The sequence below is a fragment of the Euleptes europaea genome, chromosome 12 (assembly GCF_029931775.1).
Source record: "Euleptes europaea isolate rEulEur1 chromosome 12, rEulEur1.hap1, whole genome shotgun sequence".
NCBI classification, from domain to species: Eukaryota; Metazoa; Chordata; class Lepidosauria; order Squamata; family Sphaerodactylidae; genus Euleptes; species Euleptes europaea.
In genome coordinates, this window is record NC_079323.1 from 43,367,367 (window position 1) to 43,393,208 (window position 25,842).

Sequence of the window (25,842 nt, forward strand, 5' to 3'; positions counted from 1 at the left end):
ATGCTACTTAGTTAAGCTATTTTTCTTTCGTGCGGCTAAACATATTTAAAATATAATTATACGTCCTAGCTAGAGTTTCTAAAAACATGACTGAAGGGGTTTGGAACCAAACAAAGGTATATGACTAATGGTCTATGTGGCTAGTGTTAATGTTACGAGGGACACTTTTTGTGCTGAATTTTCCTTTCTTCATTAACTTCCAAGGCAGTTCTGGAAAATTCAGCGTTAAGTGTTTTGTCCTTTTCCCTCGAAGTGGTTCTGCGTGAGTAAGCTGGTGCGAGCCACAGTACAGTCAGTCGTTAGATTTGACCACACAGTGAGCAAAAAACCCTGGGGTTGAGCGCTTGCAAAAGTGGATGGTAGTTTTCCTTTCCTTTTTAAAGTGTATATATTATTCTTGTTCTCCGAGTGTACGCAATTTTTGTAGAGTGAAATAATACAAAAGACAAGGACTAGATTCAGCATGAATCAAGATCTTCATTAAAAAGGTATTTAAAACTTTTGGGGAATGGACCATAGGGGTGCGGCAGAGCTCAGAAAAGGGCAGCTGATGTGGAAGACACCTTGGATTCCCTTCAGGTAAGCAGAATTATTTGCTCCACTAGTAGTGAACTGCCCTGACCTGGATGGCCCAGGGTAGCCTGATCTTATCAGAAGCTAAGCAGGGTCAGCCCTGGTTAGTATTTGGATGGGAGACCACCAAGGAATACCAGGATTGCTGTGCAGAGGAAGGCACTGGCAAACCACCTCTGTTAGTCTCTTGCCATGAAAACCCCAAAAAGGGGTCACCATAAGTCGGCTGTGACTTGATGGCACTAAATACACACACACAGTAGTAAACTATTGTCAGCTCTTGTTTTGGGGCTGTAATATGTCCTGTGTAGATGCAGGGGGGCTTAGACGTCTTTTTTCATCCAGAAACCTGTTTCCAAAGTGAATAAACATTCTCCTCCGTTCCAGTAGCAAACCTGCTAACGATATGCCACTTGAAATGTTAAGAGAGAACATGCCTTGTTTTCATTATATTTAGGAGCTTATAGTAAGCATATAATTTTACGGTCACTAGTTAGTCATCCGTTTACAGTGTCCTCTGATTTGGAGCAAAGCAGATTGTACTCTTCGGGATTTGTGCTATAATATGAAACCGCATTCAGAAAATCCTCCAAGGGGCAGAGGCCAGCTCTGCAACCTCTTGCAGTCAGTTCCTGCAGAAAGACAAAATGAAATTTAAGCAACACACTTGAAACATTTCCAGAACATCTTGAAACAGAAATTATAAAGCATCAACGCTACTTGCTCAAGGGAACAACGATGATTTATTTTAAAAAACAACAACCTAAGTCGAGAGAACCCAAAGTAATGTACTACTAAAGGCCCCACGTATTAACCTGAGCAAGCTGCTTGACTTGTTACACTACCTGGTATTCAAATAACGCACAAGCCAGAGCTTGCATTCTGCACATCAACCACAGCTCAGCCAAGGCCCTGGGCTTGTGCATGAGGCACCAACATGGGATTCCTTACCTCTCCATTATAGGTCAGCCGTATAAACCAGTCCCTGGAATGCTGGTAGAGTTCCAGTGTCACATCTGAAGCATATGGAGGCCACTTGTAGTTGAAGCATCCCAGAGCCATCAATAGTGGCAAGAGGGTAACATCATGAACAGCATACAGAATGAGCTTTCTGAAAGGGGGGGGGGAGAACCACATGAGCACAACTGACTCTGTCATCTCAGCTCCATTTACAAGTAGTATTGGGTTGCTAACATTTCTTGTGGGCAGAGATTATGATAAACAAAAAAACACTTGGGGATTATGATAAAAAAAACACTGTCTTCTCTCATTGTACTGGTGTTTAACCAGATAGGAGCCACTTGTGAACAGCCCAGGTTTGTCTAATTTTTATAAATACCTGTTGGATCTCCCTGACAGTTATCAGAAATGCACCCATCTTTACAAATACTATTTTCTCGATGAACTTTGTGTATAGCCAGTCCCCCAGGCTTTCTTCCATGTGCTTCCTTTTGGTCTATATTTTTGCTGGCACGTATTGTATGTTCTTAATGGACTAGTCTGTGCCAACTGGATGCATCTGGGTGGTGCATACTCTGTTGCAAAGGACAGGAGGAGATTGGCATCACTTTTTCATCTTTGTCATTCAACACCTCTCCCTAGTGGCCACTAGCAGCAGGGCATTCTGGGCCTGCTGGGCCTCCACCTCACATGCTGCATGGAATCAAATGCACCCTCTTTCTAGAGCACTGAATGACTCACCTGTCATCTGCTGTTTGGAGAGGACAGTAAACCAGGCTCATTTCCTCAAAATAACATGAGGTGGGGACTTTGGTGTTGTGAAGGGTTACCATGGGACCCCAGTTACCATGAGGACGAGTCTTCAGAAAATAATGGGTGGGTGTTGGGACCGGTACATGCACAACCATTATACATTGCTTAAGAATTTTAGCCTCCCACCTTCTATTATTTTTATTTTTACAAACTGGAATTTTCTGAAAATCTGGAGGCTCCTCTAGGGTTTGCAGGAGTGTATATTGTAGCTGGAACTGGACCCATCTTGTGGACTGTTTTGCTCCACGATGGGGCCAGCTCTTGCTTATGAGATACGGATATACCTGGCCTTGATGCTGGCCGAGGAAGACTCTATTGCCTCTCTAATGTTCTTTTGTAGTTCATTAAGTAGAGGACCAACAGACATTTGAAGAGCTTCCCTAAGGGGAAAAAGTAATGTTAGGAATACATGCACTTAACAATAAGACTTCAGTTTATAGTTTGAGTATTGATAAGCTAGAAATCTACCATCTTAAAGGAAGTGCCTACATTCTAAATACTAAAATGAAGCTGTGCTCAGCTGGCATAAATCAGGATATGAATCTTCTTCACTGACATACATCCCACCCTCTCTGCATACACCTCCCCATAAGCCTAGGGGGCTACTCACCTTAAGTTGTATTCTGTGACATAAAGGAGAGAGTCAATGGCCCTTTGCTCAATTAGTTGCAGAAAATTCTTCAGAAGAGGGCAGCTGGGCAGATTGTGTGCCTGAAAGACAGCAGTGTGTGAATCAAACAAGCTTGCAAGTAGTTCATCCAAGATCAAATGCAAACCATATTCACGATCGGCATCCTAATACCAGCGTTTAAGCTGATAAAAATCTTGAAAATTTGAATTTGAATTTAGGGGCTGGATTCATTTTTCACTGTTCTTGAGATACCTCCTGGGTTTAGCAGAGAAACTTGTTTTTGGAGATGCAAGGTGCACAAGTTCATTTTCAGACTTCCCTCCAACCTAGGAAGATGGGATTGTTGTTGTTGGGGGTGGGTGGGAGAGACAGAAACCAGCCCTCCAAATGCTAGATTATTCTTCCTGGTTAGGCTTCTTATGTACTTTAGAAAAGATTACTATAATTCTAGGAAGATGTGCCAAAAGAAAGCTACAGCTGAAGCACTAAGCATGCTTACTTAGGAGCAAATCTGCACTGGGGTTAATTTACTTCCAAGTAAACATGCACAGGACTGGCTTGACAAGAAGGCCGGTGTGTAGGGGCTTTGTGACAGTGCAATCTTATGCAGACTTAAATCTAAGCCCACTGACTTTGATGGACTTAAACAGGAGTGACTGCATAGGAATGCAGTATAAAAATCCTACACATTCCTTCTGGCAATTTTAAAACAAACAAATTAGTTTTCTAAAACTTGCTTTTTGTACACTTTCCCTGCAATGCACAACTACAGGAGAGTTTTGAGTTGTACTTACAGTTTGAATCAAAGCGGGTTTGATTCCCCACTCCTACACATGAAGACAGCTGGGTGACCTTGGGCTAGTCACAGTTCTCTCCTAACTCTCTCAGCCCCACTTACCTCACAGGGTGTCTGTTGGGGGGAGTGGAAGGGAAGATGATTGTAAGCCGGTTTGATTCTTCTTTAAGTGGTAGAGGAAGTCGGCATATAAAAACCAACCTTCTTTATGGTGGGGGAGGGTCAGACTCACAGGCCTGGCCAATACTTGCACGAGGGGTTTTTGGCATACAAATCCAGAAGGAAAAAGATGACTTACCTGAACAAGCCCATATTGCTTCTGCTTCTATTACTGTCACCCCCAGTTACATTTTTTAGTGCCAACACTGTGTGTGTGTATGGGAGAAAACCATTTGGTGTAGGAGTTTCTAGTGCTAATATCCCAACTTGTGATGCTTAAATGATTTAGACAAGCTTCTGCTTAGAGTGTATCTGGTCTGTGTGGATCCAGTACATTAATATAACTAGTCTGACGAAATCAGCTACATCCTATTAATAGGATTGCAGGATTGGGCCCAGTTAACAAATTACAGTTGCTGCTTGGGAGATCCCTCTGTATGATCTGGTCCCACGCTGCAGGTGTCATGTATAAGAACTACCACACAGTTTGAAGGAGTATAATATTGTTTATATAGGCACCACAGCTCTTTGCAGAGTTTCATGAGCATCCCTTGAATGTTTACGATGTAGACAATGGGAATAAAACAGAGTGGAAGGAGAAAGACAAGAACAGGAAAGAGGCAATGTGCGCTACATGACCAATTTAAAGAGGTTAAGAGTAAAGCTTGAACATGTTACAGACATTGTTTCCAGGAACGTGTTGCATACCTGTTCTGCAAATATGTTGTCAAGTAGGACAAAAAAATCCACTTGTTTCTCACTGTTGATTCCCACCTTTTCTTTAATTGTCTTCAGATCATCAGAGATGCCTGGCTGTAAACCCAAGGTGGCCATCCTTTCTCTGGTTAAAAAAGAAAGAAATGCTTCAGGGAACTGCAAAAAAAAAAGTTGTCCTGGGAAGGAAGTACATTATTTAAGACCAGAAATTAAGGAGTCTGACTTTGCTGTCCCCCTCTTCACTGAAGTTTTTAATATTTGGTATCGTTTGGGTTATTTGGGCAATGCTGCAGGAGTTAATCACCCTGCTAGTGGTGGTCCAGAAGCAGAGAGTTTTTTTAAAACTTATGTCAACTTAATCTTAAAAGATGCTACAACAAGTATCCTCTCCCTGAAATGTATCGAGATCACAACTGGGCTAAGTCCACAGTTTTTATCCCCCATCATCTGCCTAGCTGACAAAAGGAAATAGGAGATGTGTAAAGTATGCCTAGATGGCTTTCTAAGGGTTTCAATTTAGCCCTTTTTACTATTGATACACAAGTGATGCTGCCATAGAATAGGCACAATGTAGCTTTTTCCTCCTACCTGTAGGGCAACTCCTCCATTCTGCAATGTTCCCCCAGTATTACTTGAGGCTATGACAGAATCTGGCATTGCCATTCCCAAAGCCTTTTGCAGCTGCTTACATTTTACACAGAATATGGGAGGCAAAGCACAACATCAACCCTGGACTTGCTTCAGAGAAGAAGTCCCACGGAACTAACTTCCAGCTATGTGCCAGCAGCCAGAGTATAGAAGCACTCCCATTGAAACTATGCAGCGGATCAAGTGGATACATAGGGGGCCCATGTTTCTAAAATGCATAAATAAATATTGTCTTTGATAAGCAAGTGATTGCCTGCATACAGGATAACAGGTTGTTGTTTTTGAACGTTCATGCCACAGTAGACCAATTCAATTCTTAGGTGCAACTTCCTGTTTATTTGAAATATTTATATGCTGCCTTTCCAGGACTGCCCAAATGTGGCTTACAGACATGCTGATAGGTGAGGGAAAATGATACATGCTGCTCAGCATCCTGGAGGAAAGGTGGGGTTAAAATATATATATGTTTACATTGCACAATTAAAACAACACAACTTGTGTTTTCAGTGGCACCAATACATTCAGGAGATTTGTGGCGGTTTACCTGTTCACCTGTCTCAGGCGCTGGCAGTTCTGTGGATTAGGATAGAGGACTTCGGACTTTGCTTCATCTGTGACAATGGTAATAGGCCCTGTATAATCAAGATCTGCCTTAGTGCAATACAATTATAATTGAACTTTTAAACTATAAAAGTAGCTTCGTGCTAATTTAATGAACTTTGCAAGCCAGGAGCTTAATTTGCTTTTTTGCTTGGGGCAGGTGTATCATAAACCAACCATTCCACCTACCCTGACTTGTGTAAAGACAACTAGGGAACTTCCTCTATAGGCTGTATGCTCTCAAGCCTCTACAAGCAGATGGAGCCCCACTGTGGTAAAATGTGAAGCAAAACAGACCCATGTTAACATGTGCCTTCACACACCTGGTGGTAATATACAGACTTTTTCATATTGTACATATATAATAACCACCTAAACCTGGCTCCCTTTCAGTACAAGCACAGACAAATGCATGGAGAGTTACTTAACAGCCTTAGCAATTTAGCTTGATGTTGCTCACACTCTTCATTGCCCATTTCCAAAACTGGTAATCCTGTTCTTAGTCAAACCAAGCTTGCAGCTCCAGGGAGGACAAGTAAAGGGGAGGACACTCATTCAGGGTCACTGAGCAAAAACCATGTCTCCCGCCCCCCCCCCCCATCAAGTCACAGCTGATTTACGGCAACCCCAGGTGGGGTTTTCAAGGGAAATGTTCAGAGGTGGTTTGCCATTGCCTGCCTCCTTGTCACGATCCTGGTATTCCTTGGAGGTCTCCCATCCAAATATTTGACAGGGTCGAGGCTGAGTATGTATGAGGTCACCCAGCAAGATTCCATGACAGGGTGGGGATTTGAACCTGGGTTTCCCAGATCCTAGTCCGATACCTTAACCACTATACCATGCGGGCTCTCAAAACATGTCTACACTACAAATATTGTAAGTCTTCGCTTCTGTGCTGTGAATTAGAACAGATGGCCTAGGCAACCAAGACAGAAATTCTTGGCATCCTCATAAAATTGCAGTTCCTCATTTACGGTGTGGATGCAGTCTAAAAAAAAATAATTCACCATTGTAGGAACTGATAGGAATGAAGGGAGAGAAATTCAAAGAGAACAGTTGTGCCACAAGCATCTGTGACAGGAGAAACAAAGGCAGGGTTGAGAACAGAAGCTCTCCTTCATTTCTAACCTTCTTTCTGCTGTTGGAAGAGCCCAGCTAGCAAACAGCGGGTAGATTCCAGATTCCGAAAAATATTAGTAGAACGAACACTGAAAGACAGAATGTAGCCTATGAAATGGCATAAACATATGGCTGTCTGTTCCTGAACAAGCTGATGGGGCGGGGAGGAGTCCTAATGGACTTGAAGAGACTATGGATAACCACCAGCTCTGGGCAACTGCTATCAATATCAAATGTCATAACATTCTCTTAGAAACACATAGCACTTGTTGCCTACATTTGCGCAAGCTGGAAGGATACAGCAAAGAACTCCCTGTAGTTTTGTGTTGAGAGGGGACCAGTTGAAGAAAGCCTGCTGAGGTTCTTGATGGGAAGTGCAAAATCAGTTAGGAAACAGATTGGCATAAAAACAGACTCACAAGACCTCTGAAGGTTTGAACGCTGGAGAGAGGAAAGTGATGTCTTCAATATAATGCTTCCTCAGCCGTTCCCCCAGGGCAAACATCTGCTGCATGCCCACTTTGGTCAGCTGCCCAGCAATCACACCACCCTGGAAGTAGAGAAGTTGTCTTGAAATGTGTTAAGTAGTACATCACTGCAGCAAAATGCATGTATCCAAAGGGGGGGGGGTTTCTCACCTTCAGCACAACCTTTTTGTATTGGTCATCAAAAGGAGAAGGAGGCCTCGGACCCCCAGCTAGATCAGTTACTGCATAGTCGAACTTTGTTTGAGCAGGGATCTCCAAAAGCGCAGGATCCCATTCTACCTGTTCAAAACAAAAGGGGGGAGTGGTTCTTTAAGATAGGAGCTTCACATCGTTAAAAAAAATTAGCAGCCCATTCCTATGCAGAATTAGGTTTATTTTAATAGGCTTGGAGAAAGCTAATTCTCAATAGGATTAGGTTGTACCAGAGATTACACCAGGGACCCCCAACCTTTTTTGAACGTGTAAAGCACTCCCTGTCCTGACCTGGATGGCCCAGGCTAGCCTGATCTCGTCAGATCTCAGAAGCTAAGCAGGGTCAGCCCTGGTTAGTATTTGGATGGGAGACAACCAAGGAATACCAGGGTTGCTATGCAGAGGAAGGCACTGGCAAACCACCTCTTAGTCTCTTGCCATGAAAACCCCAAAAGGGGTCACCATAAGTCAGCTGCGACTTGACAGCACTTTACACACACAAAGCACTCCCTGTCACTGGAGGGCAGGCACAAACATACAATGGCTGCTGTAGAGGTGGCGCCAACCACAAAATGTCAGGGAGTGAGATTATGTTTAACTCTAATAGCACCACTTCAGCAGTTCAGGCAGAAGCTGTGTTTAACAGGACGCCTTTAAAAATGAATGTAGTATTTTAAAAATATTTTCTTTCATATGCACAACTAAACCTTCAGTCATGCAGTGGTGACCTTTATGGTATGGTGGCAGTTGCCTGTCAAAGCAGCCTTTTAAAAAAACTGCACAGTCCAATCAGCAGGCCAGCTGGCCATGCCTATTTTCTATAACCACTCAGTGGGCATCAGGAAAGGTGTCGGTGGGTGCCATGTCAGGGACCCCTGGATTACACAATGGTATCTAGTTTTAACAAGCAGGCAATGCTATTGCAAGATACTGAGAAACATACAAGGAGCAGCATTTTGAAACATACAACAATGTAACTTCAGGAAGTCTGGCCAAATCATCTCATGAGTCATGAGCACCAGAGCAAGCCCTGGCTGAAATACTGCACTTAATTACTCTAGAGCAGAGTTTCCCAAACTTTTTGAGTCATGGAGCACTTTTCAGGAGAGAAATTTAACACGGAGCACTAATTTTCACCTAGCACCTATGTATTAAACTGAACGACAATAGTATTTTCCTTTCCAATCTCTCCACGGAGCACTAGGAGATGTTTTGCGGAGCACCAAGTGCTCCTTGGAAACCTCTGCTCTAGAGATGCAAAGAGTACAAAAGAACATCGGTAACTACAGAGATGGGTCTTGCCCACTGATTTAAGTGTTGTGCTAATCTATACTCAACTTCAGAAGTCCATGTGCTGAACACTTGCCTTGGAAATACTGCAATCAGAGAATGCCTCAACATGAAAGATTCAATAGAGCTTGCTGCAGCTTTGGAATGTCATTAATCCTTTCCTCTCTACGCTTATACTTGCAAGTTCATCCGCTGTTAGTCGCTCATGGCTATTCAGGTGCAGCATGTGCTTAGAAACCTACACGCTATCCCCAACTTTGTTCCAAATACAACTGTTCTTTCTGTTTAGTAAAACTCATGAACTGGGTGAGCAGAAACGGCAAAGCCTTCTTAGCACTAGATTCAATATTCATGAATGGCAGCATCTATGGAAAGTTTTGATTGGCTAAAAGAGGATCAGAAACTCTCGCTCTAGCCTAGCCTGATACTTTCCTTCCCCTGACCCACACAGGGTCTACTACTACAGTAGTGAAACCAAACCAGAAACGTGTACTCAAACAGAGATAAGGTACCAACTCTATTTGCAGAAATGGAAAAATTTAAATAAATGCTGTTCTAGGTAATAATATATAGAACCAGGGTGGTATAGTGGTTAAGAGCGGCAGGCTCTAATCTGAAGACTTGGGTTCGATTCCCTGCTCCACCCCATGAAGTCTGCTGGGTGACCTTGGGCCAGTCACAGTTCTCTCAGAACTCTATTAGCCCAGGTGGAGGCAGGCAATGGCAAAACACCTCCAAACGTCTCTTGCCTTGAAACCCCTATGGGGTCGCCATAAATCAGCTGTGACTTGACGGCACACACACAGGTAATATGAGATATATAACACAAATGTTATCCAAAAAGGTAAAAACAAACAAATTCCTGAGGTCTTTACAAGATTTCCCCCCTCACTCTTCCTTGAAGGGGTTTGAAGATACATGAATGGTTTGCACATACACAAACACACAAGTTTCTGGTCAAAATAACCCTTTGCGGAAGTCATTGATGCAGTGATAAGAGTACAAATCCCCCATTCAGCCATGAGGAATCCTGAGTCATTTTAGGCCAATCACTCAGCCTAATCCACCTCAAAGGGTTGTTAACAGGATGAGAGAACCACATGGCTCGCAGAGGAAGGACAGAATAAAAATGCCATAGGATAAAAAAATTAGTAATGACCACTTTCGGCTGAGTTAGTGACTGGTCAAAGGTGACCCAGTAAGTTTCATGGTCAAGTGCAGGTTTGAACCCAAGTCTTCCTTGCCCTAGCCTAGTCCGACACACACTACATGTGCATTTCCACGGCATCCCACTGGCTATTACCAGACACACGTGACTTCGTTGGCTACAGTTGCACTTAAAGGAATCAAGGCAAGTACCTGTCCGAGGAAAGTGTCCTGGAGGAAAAAGCCTCCACTGAATGGAATGCGGAAAGTGTCCTGGAAAAAGCCACCGGCCTTTGTTCTAGAGACATTCCTATGTCCACTCTGCGATGGCTCTGCTGGTTCCTGCCACCATGTAGGATGGTCAGGTTGGTGCACCCTAACGGTGTGTATTTCTGGTACCCAGAGAACTTCGTCAAGACAGCTCATTCATTCCCTTCGCTCTGCAGCAGTCTACGTTTTATGTACCCACCACCATCAACATGTTTATGTTTCTACATTAGCTTCAGGCCTAACAGGAACTACATATGAGACTGTAGTCCTGTGCTATAAAGATGTGTTGTTTCCAGACTTTCTATACTTGGACCCATCAGCAAAGCAGATTACATGGCTAGGCCAGCATAGGCATCAGGGTTGCCAACCTCCAGGTACTAGCTGGCGATCTCCTGCTATTACAACTGATCTCCAGGTGACAGAGATCAGTTCCCCTGGAGAAAATGGCCGCTTTGACAATTGGACTCTATGGCATTGAAGTCCCTCCCCTCTCCAAACCCCACCCTCCTCAGACTCCACCCCCAAAATCTCCAAGAATTTCCCAACCCAGAGCTGGCAACCCTAGTAGGCATGCCTCTGCTGTCCTGCTATGTTAAACGCTGTGCTTTCATATCCCACCTGAAAAATGCAGCACCTCCTTCAAGGACTGTGATACCTAGCTGTTGTAGGGTTGCCAAGTCCCTCTTCTCCACTGGCGGGAGGTTTTGGGGGTGCAGCCTGAGGAGGGGGGACTTCAGTGCCATAGAGTCCAATTGCCAAAGCGGCCATTTTCTCCAGGTGAGCTGATCTCTATCGGCTGGAGACCGGTTGTAATAACAGGATATCTCCAGCTAGTACCTGGAGGTTAGCAATACAAGGACACCTCTGTACCAATACCTAAGGTTAGTAACTAAGCACAGACTATGGCTATATATAACTCTATGATAAGTGTATTTGAATGATCCACAAAGGCTACAAGGCCAATGTTACATGAAAATTACACTGGTACTACAAAAAGTACGAAATGTAGTCACATTCATTCCAAAAATACAATCTTCTTTGAAGGATGGTGCACAGTGACGATGCCTAGGGAGATATCGTTTCACAGTTCTTCATCAGTCCCGTTTCTATACCAATAAACATATCTTACAATATTGTGCATTAAATATCTAAACTTCTATATTAACATTATCAAATATCAAATAATGCTTATTTCAAGTTGATACTTACAGTCATCATATTTGCACACTTATTCCTTAATTTTAGCCTCAGTAGCTCCAATACTGTCTCCAATGATGATTAATCTTCTTAAGTATAACAGCAACCACATACAATTTTTTAGTTCCAATATTTCCACAATGGATATCCATTCATAGGTTGCACCAACAGATTCACCTTTCCTCTGTTCCCAACCGGGTTACAAGCAGTTGTGGAAAAGATCCACATCAGTGCAGCTTACGAATACATTAACATGACATCACAGTAAATCCTTAAAGTGATACACACTCAAATGAAGCATGTTAAATCATTTTCCAGATTTAAACCAAATGGTTCTAGGGAATTAAACAGGTGTATGAAATATGCTTCCTTTTGCCTCAATAATCTTTCAGTGTCCCTTCTATCATATCGTTTACCACGCAGTTTCCAGACTACAAAGCAACGCAGGTCGTTAGCATCATGGTGAAGTTTAGCAAAATGAGTCACAACAGGAGCTGAGCCATTTTCTGCCCTAATCCTTGACCTGTGCTCCAAAATTCTAGCTTTAATGGGCCGTGTACTGGACCCTACATAAATCTTCTGGCAAGGACAGATCAAACAATAAACACAAAATCGGGTGTTACAATTGGAAAGATCCTTGAGCTTGAATGTAAAGTCAGAATCAACCCTTCTGAACTCTTTTACTTCCAGACTTAAATTGCATGCCATACAGTTCCGACAGCGAAAATGGCCTCTTCTAGTATCAAATTGTTCTTGAGGAGACATATCAGTATGTACCAATTTGTCCCGTGTGGACGTAGTCCTACAGTATCCTATCTTTGGTTTTTTCTCACAGCCAGGTATGTCAGACACTTACTGCCAATGTTTATATATAATGTTAGTAATATGGCTGGATAAATGCGAAAATTGAAAAGCAAAGGTAAGTTGGTCATGCTGTTTTTTAATCTCATTGGAATGACCGTAAAGCAAATCATTCCTACATCTGGTTTCGGTTTTCTTTCTTGCATCATTAACAACCGAGGGTGGATAGCCTCTTTGTCTCAGTGCTGTAGCTAGACTGTCTGCATTTCTTTCATACTGATAGTCCCTAGAATTGTTACGCTTGATTCTTATAAATTGGCCATAGGGCAGATTTACTCTGAGGTGTTTAGGGTGGTGAGACTTGAAGTGGAGTAAAGCATTACAATCTGTCGGTTTCTTATAAGAACTGACATGGAAAATATTGTTGTCACTACGCAATACCATGGTATCCAAGAATGGAAGTTGTCTGGAGTCCATACTACCAGTAAATTTAATAACAGAACAACTGTTCAGCCAATCAAGATATTTAGTGACATCAAGATCTGAGGAAAATACATATACCATGTCATCTATAAATCTACGGTATGCCCGTATGTTGTCAGCATATGAATTGTTATTATATATGTATTCCCTCTCAAAATCAGCCATGTATATTTTGGCAATGGTCGGTGCAAAAGCCGACCCCATGGCTATACCTCCTGTCTGTAAATAGATTTGATCCTGAAATCTGAAGAAGTTTGTATTTTTGGAATGAATGTGACTGTACTTTTCGTACTTTTTGTAGTACCAGTGTAATTTTCATGTAACATTGGCCTTGTAGCCTTTGTGGATCATTCAAATACACTTATCATAGAGTTATATATAGCCATAGTCTGTGCTTAGTACCTGGAGGTTGGCAACCATAAGCTGTGGTATTAAGCATCCAGAAGCCAGTCAGTCTTTACTTGACACCTGGCCTCTGTCCTTAACTCACTACTAGAGGACATGACTCTCATTTTCACCTCACATTTACAATATGGGGCACATTTATTTAGATACTTACACCTCTCTTTTCTCTCCAGTGGGAACAAAAGCAGCTTGCAAATAAATGACATAGAATATTGGGCTTATAGGGTTACCGCATTATGTATTCCCAGCGATGTATTAAGAGTTTGAAACTGTTATAAAAAATATTGTTCGCACTTTGTTTGGCCCCTTTAGCTGTGAAGACGCCTTCCAGCCATTTATTAGCCGTGGCATCCAAAAACCCTTTTAAAGCGATGTTTTTTATAACATTTTCAAACTCTTAATACATCGCTGGGAATACATAATGCGGTGACCCCCTAAAGCTCATGGAGATCATGTAAGTGAAGCATTCTAAACACTCCAAAGTGTTACATTAAGGCTTATTTGTTACCATTACTTAAAAAAAAAAAACAGTGCCTGTCATAACCTGGTACCGGAGCAGACAAAAGAGAGAGGAGAAATCCAGGGGGCCCACGGACCTAAGTAAGACATGTGTGCCCCCCCTTATGGTTTTGAGGTTGGGCCTGGGTGACCTGAGAGGAACCCCCTCCATGGCTCATGGCAGCCGTGGGGCGATGCAGCCCTGATGTGCCCTAATGTGCACAAACCAAAGAAGCTGAGTTGAAAAAATGCTAAAATTAACCAGACAAAAAAGACTGGATAAAAAAGATGCTGGAATTGACTGAGATGGCGAAGCTTACAGCTTTGATAAATCAGAAGGATAATGTACAATTTTTGGAGGAATGGGAGGCTTGGAGAATTTACTGTGAAAATCAATTTTCAACGGGACCATTAAAAGGATATTCTTGGATCTAATCCCTTATCTATACTTGGTATTAATTTTACATTAGGCACTGATTTAATAATGTTGGATAGGATAAGAACAGGTCAATTAAAATATCACTGGGATTAGTTCCGCTAGCACAAGTTTACACAATTTATTTTTTAAAAGAAGAGGGAGAAGTCATTTTATTGTTAAATTAGTAACACTGCTTGTTTGTTTTCACCACGACTATTATTTTTACTATTGGATATTATTTCCATGCGGATATGTTAAATGAAAATGCCGGCCACAGCTGCTGGCGAAACGTCAGGAAAGAAAATACCAAGACCACGGTCACAGAACCCGGAAAACCTACAAGAACCAATGAACTCTGACCGTGAAAGCCTTCGACAATATTTAAAAAATTAAAAAAAAAATTAAAAAAAAGAAAAAAATGCTAAAATTGCAAATACATAAATTCTAACCAGGTGCCCATCTAGATTAAAAGCATAAAACTCCTCGTAAAGACAAAAAGGAACACAGTCAAGACATACAGACGTGTGCCCCTGCGATGTACAAGCTTTCATTGACCGATGGGAGACCCCCCCGATGGGGCCCCAAGGCGCGCCCCCGCCCCTTGCAAAGCCCAGCCAGGTCTCCTCCCGCCCCAGCCGCCGGGGCTCACCTGCGCGACGTCGGGGATGGCCCGGAGGGGGGTGCGCGCCCCGTGCCGGAAGAGCACCAGCACCAGCTTCAGCTCGGGCTGGTCTTGGCCCAGGGGCGGGCCGGCCTGGGGGCTCGGTTCGGCCCAGGCTCGCCGCCTGCTGTGCGCGCAGTAAGCCAGCGCGCCCAAGACCCCCGCCCGAGCCCACAGACTCATGCTAAGGAAGGGGACCTCTGGGGGGGGAGTCGAGCACCGGTCACCGGGCGGGAATGAGGACCACGGAGGCGAGGAGAAGGGGGCGGCCGGCCCCTGCAGCCCGGCGAAGCGAGAATGCAGAAGCTGCAGCTGTTGCAGCTGCTGCTGCTGCTGCTGCAAAGGGATCCGCTCCTGCTTGGGTCCCTTCCCCTCTGCAACGCCCCGGCCGGACTCCGGTTGCAACCTGCGCGTCTTCCGACAGCTCGGGGCTGCGTGCGAGAAAAGGAGATCCTGCTGTGGGTGGCTGGGGCTCTCCAGCGCAGATGGGCCATGGGAAATGAAGTTTCCGGAGACGGCTGTTTTCTGGCTCAAGGAGCCCTCGGAGAACTACAGCTCCCAGGGGGCAGCGGGGCACTTTTAAGAGTCTTTTAGGGGCGGCGCGTCCCTGCCGATCCGGCCGCGCGCGTGGGGCGGGAGAGGGTGGCCCGATTGGCAGGCGTCTGGAAGGGTGTGCCGCGGTGGGACGCCGTGTTAGTCTGTCTGCAGTAGGAGAAAAGGGCAAGAGTCCAGGAGCACCTTAAAGACTAACCCAAATAGGCCCTGCCAGAAAATATTGTTAGTAGGAGAAAAGGGCCAGAGTCCAGTAGCACCTTAAAGACTAGCAAGAATATTTGCTGGCAGAAAATATTTTCAGTAGGAGAAAAGGGCCAGAGTCCAGTAGCCCCTTAAAGACTAGCAAGGATATTAAAGACTAGCAAGAATATTTGCTGGCAGGAAATGTTTTTAGTAGGAGAAAAGGGCCAGAGTCCAGTAGCACCTTAAAGACTAGCAAGGATATTAAAGACTAGCAAGAATATTTTGCTGGCAGGAAATGTTTTTAGTAGGAGAAAAGGGCCAGAGTCCAGTAGCCCCTTAAAGACTAGCAAGAATATTTGCTGGCCGAAAATATTTTTAGTAGTAGAAAAGGGCCAGAGTCCAGTAGCACCTTAAAGACTAGCAAGGATATTAAAGACTAGCAAGAATATTTGCTGGCAGGAAATGTTTTTAGTAGGAGAAAAGGGCCAGAGTCCAGTAGCACCTTAAAGACTAACCAAAATATTTTCTGGCAGAAAATATTTTTAGTAGTAGAAAAGGGCAAGAGTCCAGTAGCACCTTAAAGACTAGCAAAAATATTTTCTGGCAGGGTGTGAGCTTTCGTGAGCCACAGCTGAAGAAGTGAGCTGTGGCACACGAAAGCTCATACCCTACCAGAAAATATTTTTGTTAGTCTTTAAGGTGCTGTTGGACTCTTGCCCTTTTCTACTCTGGAAGGATAGCAGTTGAGAGGAGGGGTTGTCCACTGAATGGGAGCAATTCAATCTTTTAGTGCTCATAGCTCGAGTGCCTTTCCCCCTTTATTTTGAAGATGTATATCCTGCTTTCCCCACTCTTGAGGCGGAGAAGAGCCCTGTTATTTTTGGGTAGCAATTGTGAAATGGATCACATTCTCATATAACATGCATAAGGCTGAAGGTGATGGCTGGTTCACATGATCAGGCTTAATCATTGCAACATCCAGATACCACTGCCCATTAATCTGTTTTTCTGTCTTTTGCTCGAATGGTACAGTAATGTTGCAAGTTTGCAAGAAGCGCAGCAATGTCCCATCTAAATTCGGCATGTCTGTAGCCCCTTGGGACTCCTTTACAAAATTCCTTGCTAATGGAATCTCTCAGATTAACTTCTAGAACTATTTTGGGGTAGTTCCGGGGGGCGAGCTCCTAATTTTAAGAGCAGAAGGAATACATTTAACTACAGAGAGGGTGATTCCCTTATCACTTTGCTGTCTTCTGGGAATCTTACTTTTGAGTCCTCACTGCTCGCTTTGGCTTGGAGCGTTCCAGAGTCTGAAAAGGTGAGCGCGTTATGGGACATACTAAAACTAAGGACAGCAATTGTCCATAGACAATACATGATTGCCTGTAGAGCATGCATGATTGTCCATAGGGAATAATGGAAATCACACTTGCCCATAGGGAATAAGGGAAAGCATGCTTACCCATAGAGAATAAAGGAAGCCACACTTCCTAATTCCCTGTGGGCAAGTGTGGTTTCCATTATTCCCTATGGGCATGCGTGCATTCCCTTATTCCTTATGGGCAAGTGTGGTCCTTACTTCCCTATTGGCAATTATGGTTTCTCTTATTCTCTATGGGCAAGCATGGTTTCCTTTATTCCCTGTGGGCAAGCATGGTTTCCCTAATGGCAATTGTGGTTTCCTTTATTCTCTATGGGCAAGCATGGTTTCCATTATTCCCTAGGGGCAATCATGCATTGTCTATGGGCAATTGCTGTCTTTAGTTTTAGTATGTCCTGCGCATTATTGATTTAAATTCCTCTTCTCGTTTCTTCTGCATAATCTGGCCCGGGGCTACAGATCTGAATAGGTGCTCCTGGTGAAGTGCCTATAAACTTCATTTATGGGAAAACATATTCTTTCACATGCATGAACACTCACAGAATTATAAGGTGCTATGCTCAAGTATAAGAGCATAAGCATCAGGCACATATATATATTCTGCACACATATGTAAAGGCATTGCCCCATGTATAAGGGGCAAAAGGAATTAATCTTTGGTTCATATTCACTAGTGTGAATACGAGTTAGCATAAGCTGGCAGCCATTGCTATCAGGTGGCAGTGAGATCATTCTTTCTGTGCTGGTACAACCAGGCTCCTTAACAAAGCCTAAGAACCAGTGATTGAAGACACCAGAAGTGTCAGAAAGGAATGTTAAGTTTCGATTCTTCATTAGGGATCATATGGCCACCTAAAGTGAACGCCTTAAGACCACTCTCATAGGACATGCAAATGAGAACATATACGACACTAATATGTATTGGCTCTAATTTTCTACGCAATTGTGATTATTGCTGTCAATCCTAACATCTATAAAACACTATGTATGCCTTTGTTCTTGGTGGGCAATGCTCTAATGCTTTAAGGGCATTTTCCACGCACACTGCTCTTTTATTGGCCAATAAAAGAACTGTTGAATCCTGATAACCTCTCCTGAATTGGGCAATTGAGGTAATTGAGGCATTTCACTGGGAAATATCATTTTCCCAGCTTTTAGAATCCCACATGGAAACAAATTTGCTTGAAACCAGAAACATAAATTGCTTGGCATGCAGAAGGTCCCAGGTTCAATCCCCTGCAGCTCCAGTTAAGGGGACTAGGCAAGTAGATGAGACCCTAGAGAGCCGCTGCCAGTCTGAGTAGACAATACTGACTTGGATGGACCAGGGGTCTGATTCAGTGTAAGGCAGCTTCATGTGTTCATATCACAAAAGAGCTAGCTTGCCTTGCTGTACAATTGTGTAGTGCTAAGTTTTCAAAGTGACTTCATCCTGTCACTTTTTTTGTTAAAGCCAAGTGAGACTGTTCTGATAGTTTTAGTACATTTCACTCAGTGCATCTGGGGAAAACATATTTTAAATATCTAAAGTGCAGTGGAAATAGGGTTTAAGGAAATACACTTTTGTGAAATTTACAGAAAAATACAATCTCTTTAGAGTCTCATGGCTGCTGTTAATGAAATTCTTTCAGTTATGAGTTGTCCTTAAAGCAATAGTACCAATATACCACACTCTCCATCCTTGATCTCATGAAGGGTAGCAATCTTATACAGGCTCTGAACCTTCCCCTCTATGAGCCTTAGCAGCTTACACGTTTGATAAGTGTCAAAAGTGTAATGATTAATAGATAACAGATAATGTAAAAATAGATAATGTAAAAGTGTAATTGTTCATTAACAATTCAAGCAATCAATAATTTATTTGCAGTCATAGACCATCTAATAAAGCAAATTTGCATAGTTAAATAGTATTGGATAAAAACAAATACAAAATGGATTTGCTATTAAAATGGTTAAAAATGGCAAGGTTATCAAAATGCATAAATAATATCCGAACAAATACTAAATGTGGGTAAAATTAGAATGCTTGATAATATCATGAAATTACAGAGACTAAAACTAGAAAGAAAAATAAATAAACATGCATTCAATCTGTAGGATCAAACAGTATTCATTCTCTATTTCCTTGGCTATTGTAGGTTTTTAGGCACACTCTGCCTGATTTTAATTGCTAGCCAAGCAAGCCTAGCCATGCTTGCACATAAGTTAGCCATTGTATCCGATAGGAGGAGCGCTAAGCGTCGCTTTCTTAAAGGTCTGGGGCAGTCCACTCATAATAGGATCATTAACAATTCATAGAGGTCAACACAATTTATTTTGTCATTTAAAAGAGTTGTTGATTATATATGTTTATTAAATACATTTATTATATACGTATATATAAAGAAAAATATGCATATAATATATGGGGGGCGTCATTTTGTACTTTTGCCCCCCCCTCCCCAAAAGTAGCTCTGGCCCTGATGATATTCCAGCAGTAGCTCATCTAAAGGATCAGTTTTCTGGTGAGAAAAAGGGGCTCTGGGGACTTAGAATGCATTTGTGATGTTTGCTTATGTACAAATATGGAGTTGCGCCTAGTAGAACAGCCCAGCGCACAGTGCTGGTCTTTAAAGCAGCATCAGGTCTCCAGAAGCAAGCAGTATGCTTTGGAAGTAGGGTTGCCAGGTCTCTCTTCGCCACCGGCAGGAGGTTTTTGGGGCGGAGCCTGAAGAGGGCGGGGTTTGGGGAGGGGAGGGACTTTAATGCCATAGAGTCCAATTGCCAAAGTTGCCATTTTCTCCAGGGGAACTGATCTCTATCGGCTGGAGATCAGTTGTAATAGCAGGAGATCTCCAGCTACTACCTGAAGGTTGGCAACCCTATTTGGAAGCCGGTCAGCCCAATTCACCAGTACTCTTTCTTGCAAGCCAGACTTATTTTTAACATTTTCTTTATTTGGATTTTACAAAATAATATGTAAACAAGCGTAGTGATACACTATTGTTAGGCCAGCTGTGAAATCTGATTCATTAGAATTTAATGTGTGAGGTTTTCTATAACCTTTTTGTCCACTAGAGTGCAATAGTGGGTTTTGGGAATGGATTGCATGGTAAAGTACATTCTGCTGCAGAGAAAATCGAAGGGAAACAGTGTCTTCATTTTTTATGTTGGAGGAAGCAAAGCAGTATTTCCCATCTATCCAAGCTGCGTGTTTTATGAACCACATATATAAGTCCCATCCTGTCTTTGTTGGGTAAAGATAAGGTCTTGGGTTTGAAATGACTGTCTCAGATGAACCCATACGTCAAAGGGACTCATGGGGAAACTGTATAAGGAAAAACAGTATCTTTTCTTGCCAGCAGGGAATCAGATAAAGATTTAGTTGTTGATCCCCTCTCCAAAAAATCTATTGCAAATGAGAGTGTGCGGGGAGGGGAGAGAGGACTTCCTTCCAAAATCTAATTGGTAATAAGGATAAATGAGAGAAAATAGTTATTTATCTACTGCTGTTTCTCAAATTTTGGAAACACAAGGTGCCCATCAGGAAGGGGAAAGATAATTTTGTATTTCTTAAAGGCTTATGAGCAGTCAAAGGTGTGTGTGGTAACTATTGTAAATAGATCTGTATTTGATATCAGGAGTCAGGTGACAGAAATAGGGTGTATGTGTGGAAAGGGTATAGTGTGCATGTGCGTGTGTGGAGAGAGCAATACAGAGAGCACATATGCCAAGCAACTATATCCAATTAGGTTTCTAGGCAGAGGGGTTTGTGTGAAGACCTAGTCCATTTAGAATGTTAATGCAAGTTCATAATATGAGAAATATTGCCTTGGCGATATTAGCATTAGGATCAAAACAAGCAAGACTCATGACATTTCCCTAAGTGGGAGTCCACTGCGATACAGCTGTGTTAATCTGTTGCAGTCAAGCCAAAAAGGAGGCTTTTATCAGTGTAAAGAGTAACCAGTTTAAGGCATAAGCTTTCAGAGGCTAAGGCCTTCGTCAGATGCATGAAGTGAAACCTCAGTAGACAGATATATACACACAGAGAGAGGGAAAAGTGTAAACTGTAGCGTTAAAAGACTATAAAATGAAATTTCAAAACTCAGAAGTACAAAACAGAAGCGCTGTAACCATTGACAACAGCTGTTGATGGCAGTAACATAGGCTGCCTAGCTTTATTGATCAACTTAACCCCTGTAGTGGCTATGAAAGGTATGGTGTCTATTTAAACTCAGATTAATGAAATTAAACCTACTGATACATTCTAATTCAGCAAAACCAGAAATGAGTCTTACTGGTATTTGGGGATCCTATACCATGTGCTACAACAGACATCCTGTGTATATTTATTCAGATAAATTAGTCAAAGACTTACACATTTGTGGCGACTCAAAGACTGATCCAAGTGCATACCTACAGTCCAGAGATACTGTATAAGATACAATGAGAAGGTGGTCCACTTGTTGCCTGCCCGTGGTTTCTTCTCCTCTGTAATCAGCCAGAGGAATGGCTGAAGATGCAGCTGCTCTTCTTCAGTCTCTTCTTAGATGGAATCACTCCGGGAGCAGTGGTGAGAGACTAGTCCACCAAGCCCTCTCCCCAGCAAGTTGTCCCTTGTCATGTCCATGCCTCTTCTATTCTCCAAAATTGGCTGGAAAGAAGGCTCACCAGGACCCCTATTTCACCCAACTACCAGTAGTTAGATGGGCCAACACGACAGCAGCCAGAGCCATTTGAAGTACATTTTGGAAAAAGAGGGCTTGATTCTACAGCACTATCTTTTTATTTTATTTTAGAGAGTAAGTATATGGTTTTACTAGCATCAGGGTTAGAGCATTTGAAAAACTGCGGAACCTGGGTTAATTGCAAATTCTGGATAGGTTTAATATTAGCTTAAATTTTAACTTAGTTGTAATTGTATTGAATTTATGACATCAAGATAGTTTGAGCAAAGATACTGTGGGAGATTGAGCCTAGGGAATTAGCATCACCTACTACATTGAAACAATCAATTATTTAAAATGTTCAGTCAATCTTAAATTCATTCAGATGAATCTCCCACATTAAGGAGTTGGTTTCCAGATCTCATGCTTCCTCCATGAAATATGCCTTTCTCCCTGGAGGCTCAAGATTTGATTGAAAGCTTTCCTAATGAGATCAAAACCAACATGTCTGTGATGTGTCATTTGGTATAACTGTCTCTATAGTCCTAAATTAATTGGGCTGAACATTATGCTTCCTTACAATAGCGGAGTATTGCATGGGTTATGATCAGTGAATTAGTTCACAAGTTATTCAATGGAATAACAGTAATTAAGTAGTTATGAAATAAATTTTATTCCTTTGAGGCCATTACATGCATGGTGATAGAAAACAGGAATTCCATCCAGCTATCTAAAAGACATTCCAAGTGAGGTTGCTAAGACAAGAGTATCTTTGGATCAGTCAACTAAACACATTTATTTTATTGAACACATGTTGATGCTATCTTTGCACCCAATTCAGTGTCCCCAAGGAGGTGAACATTAAATAAAAAAATTAAAAATCTATGTATTTGTATTTAAAAACTTTTCAGACATTAAAAGTATTTAAAATAAAAATATATAGAATTTTTTTTAAACAAAACATAATATAAACATATAAAATATAAACACACAAAGGGAGGAGATTAGTATGAGTTAGAGAGGGAATGCCAAACAAAGCAAACAAATGCTTCACCTGCTGGCAGAAGACAACGATAGAGTCAGATGACTCTCCCTGGGGAGGACGTCCCAGAGTTTCAGTGCCATGACCAAGAAGGCCCTTTCTGATATTGCCATCCATCTAGTCTCAGATGGCGGGAACAAGTCTGCAGTGATATGGCCCCTCACAACCCACTCTATTCAGCATTCTGCCTATAGCATTGTTACCAACTATTAACTTTGGACAGTCTTCCAGGGCAGTCCCACATACAGAGCATTGTAGCAATCTAATCTAAATGTTACCAGGATGTGCACCACAGTGGCAAGATCTTTCCTGCCCAGGAACGGCTGCAGCTGGCTCACCAGTCGAAGCTGGTGAAAGGCACCTGAACACTGCTTCCACCTGTACATCCAACCGCAGGCCTGATTCCAGCAGCACCCCCAAGCTATGAACCTGCTCCTTTAGGAGGAGTGCAATGCCACCCAGACCAAGAAATTTCCCATTTCCTGGGTCAGACCTCCCCCCAACCATTAGCATTTCTATTTTGTTTAAATTAAGTTTCAGTTTGCTAGCCCTCATCTTTCTCAAAACTGCCATCAGGGTTCATGGTTTCCACAGCCTCCCTGAGATCTGCTGGAAGTGTGAGATAGAGCTGTGTGTTATCCACATATTGATGGCAACTCAGTACAAATCTCCAGATGAGCTGTCAGACTTAGGTGTTGCAAAGCATGGGGGAGAAGATGAAACTTTGCAGGAGGCCTGGGGCCAAGGGGCAAAGCAGCAGTCCTCCAGCACCACACTCTGAAGTGTATCTTTGAGGTAGGACTGGAACCACCACAAAACTGTGCCTCCCATTCCCAACCCTGAAAGGTGGACCAGAAGGATACCATGACTGATGGTACTGAAAGCTGCTGAGAGGTCCAGGAAAATCAATCGAGTCACACACTTCACCGGGGAGACCAAGGCCATTTCAGTGCCATAACCAGTCCTCAAACTAGACTGGAATGGATCCAAACAATCAGCTTCACTCAGGAAGTTGCTCAGTCACCCTTTGTTCTATTACTTTGCTCAGGAATGGTAAATTTGAGACTGGGCAGTAGTTATTCAACTCTCCTGGGTCCAGAGTAAGTGGATGCACCACAGCCTTTCTTCAAGGCAAGGGTGACGATCACCTCTCTCAGGGAGGCATTTATTGTTATCCATTTATAGATGATGAACAGGTCAGACAGCAGGTTGGTAAATGAGATGATTCTTGATAACCACTGTTATTTAAGTAGTAATTTGGTACAAAAAAATCTCGGTCCACCTTGTTTTTGCCTTCATATTTTTGGAACATACAAGCAAGGTGTCTCAAGAAATTTATTAAACTTTTTTCTATCAGCAGGTTGTATAGGTAATATAGAACCTGCTTTGAGAAGGGCTTGTGTCATTGTGAGAGCCACTGTGTAGTGGTTAAGAGTGTTGGACTAGTATCTGGGAAACCCGGGTTTGAATCCCCACTTGGGCCTGTCACACACGCTCTCAATCTTCTCCGGACCCTGGAGAAGGGGGGCAGTTTGGATCTGAAAGATCCTGGGTTTTTTGGGGTATATTTCAGGTTCAGGTTTATTAACCCGAAAATTTCTGGGTTTGATAAACCTGAACCCGAAAAATACCAAAAAATAAATTTAAAAAATTGGTGCATACCCCTACACGCAACAATACTTTCCATCTTAAGGACTTGTTTACTACCACAAGACCAGCCTACATAAGAAAGCCTTCAGGCTCTTTTGTATTCCATATTCATCAGTCCTCCTCTGAATTGCTTTCTATTTTAATTTACCACCCCAGTATTTGATGTGGGTGGGGATCAGGCAACGGATAGGAGAGGACTTTAGCTGTGTCTCAGGGATCATGGTATGCACATTCAAGACATTGCTAGTCAGCCCAGCTGTTGGATGCAAGTTATTTTCAGAAACTCAGTAATCCCAAGGAGGTTATGGATGGAATAGTGTGAATATCCGTGTGGGTATGGTAGTGGTGGGTTGACAGTGGGTGCACAGCTCGGGAGTACCCCAGGCACTGTAGTGGGAGAGCTCTGTGGAGAGAGGGTTTCAATTTGCTAGGTAACATAATGCAGCAGATAAGGCAATGATTGGCATCTGCGGGGGCAAATCCCAGTAGAGAGCTTTGCTTCCAAGCAGCATCTGCTATTCCCATACAATATCTGTTTCCTCATTTTGACATGTATTTTTAGTATGTATAGTAGACACACACATATAGTCAAAAGGCTCCAACTGATTTGAAAGATGCTGCGGATTGTAATTGTGCCTGGCAGGACAGCTAGAATAGTTAAGTTTGTCAAAGTTTCCATTATAAATCTCCTTTTTGAAAGGTTTATAACGTCTCATTCTATTTGTAGCTCACAAATACCTACTCATTTTTTTTTTAAAAAGTTTCCCACCCATTGATGGTTATCAGTTGGCTGATCTGAGACTACATTTTCAAAGTTTTCCGTGGTCTTGTACTTCGAGGTGGCAATACCTTAAAAAGAGAGGATTGTCAGAACATGCCAAGTATCAATTTTCTGGAAAGCACAATTTCAGGAGGCGACAGCTCTTCATAGAGGTGGAAAGAATGATTCCTGCTTCAAAGAGATCAGTGTCCCTTCCCTTCCCCAGGGAGGCAGCAGAGAGAAGCAACTTTTGCCTTTTAGCCTTTGCATAAGAAAGAAAATCTTTTCTGTTCCAGTGTTCTAGCCTGCCCTTCTATGTTCTCACCTATTGATTTCATTCTAAGCATCATGTTAGAAATTACATACACAAGTGAGTTATATACACAAGTTGGATCTCATCCAAATATACTAATTTCCGTAAACGTTTGGGCTGCAGATGTGCTCCCCCCTGCATTTGTACCATCTTTTTTTTAAAGAATTGTTCTATAGGGCTGAACGTTAGAAGGAATTTTGAATGTACACAAGAGGATCTGGACAGAGGAAACTGGACTGATTTCATTCAGAACTGTGAGTAGGTGTCAGCTGGGTTCCTGGATGTGAGAAGGCCAAGGGAGCATTCCACCTCTTCTACCTGATCACAGATCTGCAAGCTGCCTGAGGTCCATCAGTGAACCCTGGATCAAATAAGCAGAGAGGAAAACAGTTGTAGAGAACATGCTTTGTGTATTAGGGATCCAGGGCTCTGTTTCTGTTATCG

General features: G+C 42.6%; 1 protein-coding gene across 1 annotated transcript; it reads right to left on the minus strand.

Annotated features, from left to right (window-relative positions):
* Positions 1-1,070: 1,070 nt before the first annotated feature.
* On the minus strand, positions 1,071-16,941 carry ACP6 (acid phosphatase 6, lysophosphatidic). The gene is made up of 11 exons (XM_056858198.1): positions 16,870-16,941; positions 14,854-15,414; positions 7,655-7,783; positions 7,436-7,566; positions 7,026-7,105; positions 5,842-5,929; positions 4,641-4,773; positions 2,957-3,057; positions 2,631-2,726; positions 1,525-1,684; positions 1,071-1,205 (listed from the first exon to the last, which is right to left on the minus strand). The coding sequence occupies exons 1-11, from the start codon at positions 16,939-16,941 to the stop codon at positions 1,071-1,073; spliced, it is 1,686 nt and encodes a 561-aa protein (XP_056714176.1).
* Positions 16,942-25,842: the final 8,901 nt, after the last annotated feature.

Coding starts and splice junctions, on each gene's coding strand:
- ACP6 (XM_056858198.1), bottom strand. CDS start 16,941: ATGTCCCATAACGCGCTCACCTTTTCAGACTCTGGAACGCTCCAAGCC. Junction 5,930..7,025: donor CTTCCAACAGCAGAAAGAAG/GTTAGAAATGAA, acceptor TTGATTATACAG/GGCCTATTACCATTGTCACA. Junction 1,685..2,630: donor TCGGCCAGCATCAAGGCCAG/GTATATCCGTAT, acceptor CCCCCCTTTCAG/AAAGCTCATTCTGTATGCTG.